Below are 6,086 nucleotides of genomic sequence, written 5' to 3' on the forward strand. Positions count from 1 at the left end.
CCAAACAGTCCGTCAAACAACCAAATAGTACGTCAACCAACTAAACAGTCCGTCAACCAAACAGTTCGGCAACCATCCAAACAGTCTGTCAACCAGTTTGTCAACCAAGTGTGGAGGAAATGATTATTGAACTTTGACATCCTTAAAAATCAGTTCTGTATTTTTCTGCAGTATTTTTGTGTTGGCATCAAAACTAGTTTTCTAACTAGACTAACATCACATTAACTTCGTGCAATAGAAGCAATAACTGCACCACATGTTTGACTTACCTCAGTTTTGTTTTTGTGAACTAGTTTATTTAGCTCATTCATTAGTTCAATCATATGAACAGTTCACTTAGTGTCTGCTCCTTAAAAAAATAAAATGCCTTGAATTCATAAAACGTAAGTTGGCCTTAAATGTTGATCGTAGGGAGAGCTTGGTGATATGGCTTAAAAATAAATTCTCAGATTATTTTCATTTGATTAATCAGAATTTTTTTCTTGCTCTCATTTCTAAAAAAGAAAATAAAAATGACAAAAAATCTTCAAAAAGTGTATTCTATTTCAGTCAGTCCTGTGAGTTGCATCAGGTCCAGGCTCTGAGCATGTTCGGTTAATTAGTAGCACATAGTCAGAATATTAGCAAAATAACAAATTTACCAGAAATTTGATCTTAATTCGTTGTTTGAATCAACTGAAGCTTTAAAACAAGATGGCTGCTCTTGGTTCAGAAAAACCCCCAAAACATATTTTTAGTGAAAAAACATCCAGATTTTCCAAAAAGGGAATAATCAAACACCAAAAATGTGATTAATCGATAAAACTGATTTTCCGTCAAACTCATACAACCGGTCTTAAATTTTGTTGTGACAGGATTATTGAATCTCATATTTTTAGTTTTTGTTTTTCTCTGGATTTTTCTGACAGGAAGACGTTTTAGTCGTACGCTAGCATCTTCCCTGACTCTGACTTCAGGCTAACACTAATTAGCTGCTGATACTCCCTTGCTAGTTGGCTAGCTTCTTTGCAAATATCGTGAGTAATAGACTCGACTGACAGACAGTGACAAACGACCAGGGCCGGAGCCAGAGGGGGGGCCGGAGGCTCTGTGGTGCAACTCAAAGGCTAAAGCAAACGTCATACCTGGTGCCAGGGGCGCCGCCAGGAATCTTGGGCCCCTGACATCAGATGACATTGGGCCCCTGACATCAGGTGACATTGGGCCCCTGACCAGCTGCTGTTATCTGACCCATAAAAAGCGTCAGTTTTAAAGGCTGCATCTGCTTTGCTTTCTTTGGTTCAATCCTGATACCAGCACAATATTTACTGCTCATGAATTTATCATCCAACAGTCCACATCCAGGATGCTAGTAGGTGGTTTAATGTTTTCTATTAGTTTAGATACTGAAATGTCTCCACCAACGAGCAACAGTCTAAAGCAACGAGCAAAATACACATAAAGTTATCCAGACTTCTAAACATGCTAGTAGCTGCATTTTATTCAGGCTGCAGTTTGTAACTTTAATAAAAAYATGTTTCCTCCATATTTGTTACAGCTGTCACCATGTAGCAGTTATGAGACAGATAATCTGTGGAAACAATCAATCTCCTCCATCTGCTTCCTGAATTACTGGTTAAAGTGATGCACCGTTCTGACCAAAACAACCAATCAGAACCAGGAGGAGGGTCTTAGTGCTGTCAATCATCCTCATTCACTCACTGCTAAATGTGCTAATGGTGGAGAAACAACTTATCATTACAGGAAACCGTTTATCTGCCGTCATTGGTAGCTATGCTAACTAAACTGAAGATTTACAACAGAATAGCACAAATCGAGGGGGAGGAAGGATGAGCAGCAACATGAGGTTGTGATTGACAGCACTAAAACTCTCCTGCCTCTGGTTGTTTCCAGCACTGGGAGAAAGCAGAGGAAATAGATTTTTCACAGTTTACCTCTCATACCGTAATGTCACAACATAATGACTGTTTTAACAAATATGTGGAAAAAATATTTTTATAAAAGTTACTGCAGCTTTAATTTCACTCTGGAGAGGACGGATCAGGAGGGACGTGGGTTAGAGCTGCTGCTGACTGACTCATCTGTTAAGTGGTAAAAGGTACAAGGGACAAGTTAAATATATGAACATGTTGGTAATTTGTTTCCTTAATTCATTAAACGCTGTGAAATGGAGGCAAACAGTCTGTAGCTAAGCTAATTATGCTAAATGGTTGATAATCTCACACAGTCTACTCACCTCTTGGAGAAAAACTGGGTTATAAATTAACACTCTTGCCTTTCTCTTTCTCTCATAAATATTTATGACAACAGTCACAAATATTCATGAAGGCTTATTCATGTTTATGACAGTCTTATTCACCCCCCTTCAAATAAAGTGTTACCAAAACCTCTTTCCAATAGCCCTCAATCTCCAGCTGTCGAAAATCCCTCTTTTCATGCACCATAACCGCCAGCAGCTGCTGATCATTTGTCAATTAGCAGCTAACTGCTAATAGCCCTGTTAGCAGAAATCCAGTTAGTTCATGTCTTCATCATCCTGAACAAAACATGGAGACAGAGACAGTCTGCGTCTTCCCTAGGAATGCATGGTGTTTCCTGCTGCGCGGGCCCCATCATCGGGGCCAGAACGGCCCCATCATCGGGGCCAGAACGGCCCCATCATCGGGGCCAGAACGGCCCCATCACTGGTTCTGCTTTGACCAGTCTGATCACAGCAAACTGGATCCCTTTGGTTCAGAGAGCAGCTGAGCAGATCCATGATCTCCAGTTCAGAGGATGGGAGAGAATCCAGGAAACACAGCAGAGGTCAGAGGTCAGAGAGGAAGCGGATTCACTGAGAGCAGGAAGTGAATAAGTTCTTCGGCCCACGAAACGGAAAAATCCCATGTCTAGTCCAGTTCAGCACTCGTAGGTGTGTGTGTGTGTGTGTGTGTGTGTGTGTGTGTGAAGCCATTTTCTGCTGTTCTCCTGGTAATCTCTCTTCTCTCTCCTCCCATCAGCCATCTGTGCAGGCGGCTGCGGGGGGCACCGCGGCGTGTGCGAGGCGCCCGGACGCTGCCGGTGTAACGTGGGCTGGGAGGGGCAGCGCTGCGACAGCTGCCAGCGGCACCCCGGCTGCCTGCACGGCACCTGCCTGCTGCCCTGGGAGTGCAGCTGCAATGAGGGCTGGGGAGGCCTGTACTGCAACCAAGGTGGGTCCGACTCGGTCCGGCTTCCTCTAAAATGGCTAAAGACAAGGCACCAGACTGACCTCTGACTTCTGGAATCCACACAAAGCAGACCTGATGTGAGGCCCGGTTCTAAGAGCCACAGGTCCAAACCGGTCACATGACTCGGTGTCGGCCCATCGGGTCAGACGGACTTGACAGACGTAGCATTCAGTAAAGAATCCTGGAAAGGTTCTGACCCAGGTGGTCCATTTTTCCGGTCTGACCTGGTCCACACAGAACCAGCAGCAGAACCGCCTGCTGGTCCAGAGGGAGGAGGCCGGGCTTAACCTGGTCCAGAGCTCGTTTACTGTGAATCGACCCAATTACAAACAGAACCAGGAGAAACTCTGACATCAGCTCAGAACCAACAGGAAGTCCCGTGTTTCAACTTCCTGTTTGGTTTTAGGTCCCTTAGTGAAAGTCAGCATGACTGAAACTGACCAGAGTAATAAAGACTTTCTGAGACCAACCAGTGAAAACCCAGCAGTGTCTTTGAATTTGGGTTCAACAGAATCAATCAATCAATCAATCAATCAATCAATCAATCAATCAATCATTGCATAGCACATTTCAGCAGGTTGATGTTCCCATAGCAACTCTAACCAGCTGGTTTTAGTCAGAACTCCAGCAGCAGCTTCTGGATCAGCTGCACACTGTGTGTATATACATATGTGTGTGTGTGTGTGTGTGTGTGTGTGTGTGTGTGTGTGTGTGTGTGTGTGTGTGTGTGTGTCTAGTGAGTACACCTCTCACATTTCTGCAGATATTTAAGTAAACCTATTCATGGGACAACGCTGACAGACTGGCAGTTATCTGTGTGCAGCTTATATAACAATGTAAATAACTATATACATCCGTTAGAGTCTAAACTACCGGCAACAAAAGTGAGTACACCCCTACAGGTCCACACTGAGCACTGCTCGTCATGTTCCCTCCAAAATGTCATGTGACTAGTTAGTGTTACTCAGCCTCAGGTGTGCACAGGCAGCAGGTGTTCAGTTTGTAGTGCAGCTCTCAGTCTGTCCTCCTGGTCACTGAAGGCCCAACGATCTCTGAGGATCCTAAGAGACGAATTGTTGCGCCGCATGGAGACGGCCAAGGAGGATTTCTGACACCCTGAACGGAGCTGCAGCCCCGTGGCCGAGATCATCCAGCTTTCTGAAGAGCCTGGACTCAGAACAGACCTCATGTTCCTGCTCAGCGTCACGTCCAGATGCTGTCTGGTGGAGGGGTTCTGTCAGCACTGCTGCAGAGGTCAGAGGTCGGAGGTCAGCCTGTCGGTGGTCAGACCACACGCCACACACTACATCAGATTGGTCTGCATGGCTGTCAGCCCAGAAGGAAGCCTGTTCTGAAGTCTGCACACAGGAAAGCCTGCAAACAGTTTGACATGTCAACACAGGACATGGATCCTGGAACCAGGTCCTGAGGTCCGAAGAGACCAAGATCAGTTAGTTTGGGTCAGATGGTCTCCAGCATGTGTGGCAGCTGTCAGGTGAGGAGGACAGAGATACGTGTCTGATGCCTCCAGCCAAGCACGGTGGAGGGAGTGCCATGGTCTGGGCCACATTGAGAAAGCAGAGTGAATATTTGAAAGAGAGCAGGAGTTTTGCAGTAACAAACGTTACAAGTTTGAGAAGAAAGTCTTGAAGTTCTGCTTTCAGACTGGAACTGGGGGCTCTGGAAATGTGGCAGAAAAATACTCCCATACTCCAATAACTGAAGCTGCGTGTTGACTCTAGATCTGCAACATTAGAGCTACACTCTAGATCTTATATACATTATATATTAGATCTATAACTCTAGATCGTTCCTCTTTAATAACTTCAGTTTCCACACATTTCTCTGTTCTCAGCATCTGTTCAGTGATTTTATGGGTCAAAGGTCACCTGGTGACATCATAATGTAGAGCTGTTATCATCTGCGTCGTCATGGTAACTGATCTTAGTTCCTGTTGTAACCTGAGCCGTAGGCACTAGAAAAGAGGGGGCGCCCCCCCCGTCCCCCCACCCCCACTTTACGGCCCTGCCTTGCCAGACATTTCCACAGGCTGCACCAACTCTGACAGTCTGACTGACGTCTCTGTGTTTCTACGCAGACAGAGGCACAGATCAAACCTCCAGCACTGAGATCTGGACCAACAGGCTCCAGATCATCACCCAAAGGTTCACCACATGCGGCAGCTCCGGGTCGGGTTGGGATCAGGAACCGGTCTGACACCTGAAACAGGCTCTGATCCGGTCCGGGTCTGACCCGGTTCTGCCTAAAGATTAAATGAGATTTCTGTGTTTGTGCCACATCTGGCCCAGATGCTGTTTATAGAACCGTGACGATGTTTTCTTTCTAACGGCGCTGGGATGGAAAGAAACAGACATCGGGCCCACATGTCCTTATCGGCCCGGACCAAAGGCTCAGCCACACTTTGCCCAGCAGATCATTTGGGCTCCGGTCCAAAAATAATTATGTGAATATATTTGTTTCCTCCAAAAGCCAATCAGCCGTCAGTATCGATGGCCACCGATGGGTTTAGGTCTCTGGCTGTTGAAATGAATGTTTGTTTGTTAAATAACAAGCACATTAAAGTTTAATCGTGGAGTTTTCCATTTTGTTTTCCATTCACACATGTTGTCAGCAGTCTGGCTGGTTATCTGTCCACTCAGATCATCTCTTTCCTGCACAGTTAGTGGGACAAGCAGCAAATCTAACCTTTTGGTTTTAGACCCTCAGCATCCAGATGGAGCTGCTGAGCATCAGGTTGTCCTGCTGCTCTCATCTGGCATTGCTGGAGGACATCTGACATTTTATTATTGTTTTTTATGCTACAAATATTTGACCAGTCGTGATTTTGTCATATCTATCCATCCTTGGCATAATTGT

General features: G+C 45.5%; 1 protein-coding gene across 1 annotated transcript in view; it reads left to right on the plus strand.

Annotated features, from left to right (window-relative positions):
• dlc (deltaC) overlaps positions 1-6,086 on the plus strand; it is a 231,068-nt gene that overhangs the window by 43,369 nt on the left and 181,613 nt on the right. The window contains exon 5 of the mRNA XM_008401989.2: positions 3,000-3,191. Within this exon, the coding sequence (XP_008400211.1) occupies positions 3,000-3,191 (192 nt within the window). The remainder of the gene's footprint in view (positions 1-2,999; positions 3,192-6,086) is intronic.

Source organism: Poecilia reticulata, unplaced genomic scaffold (genome assembly GCF_000633615.1).
Source record: "Poecilia reticulata strain Guanapo unplaced genomic scaffold, Guppy_female_1.0+MT scaffold_159, whole genome shotgun sequence".
NCBI classification, from domain to species: domain Eukaryota; kingdom Metazoa; phylum Chordata; class Actinopteri; order Cyprinodontiformes; family Poeciliidae; genus Poecilia; species Poecilia reticulata.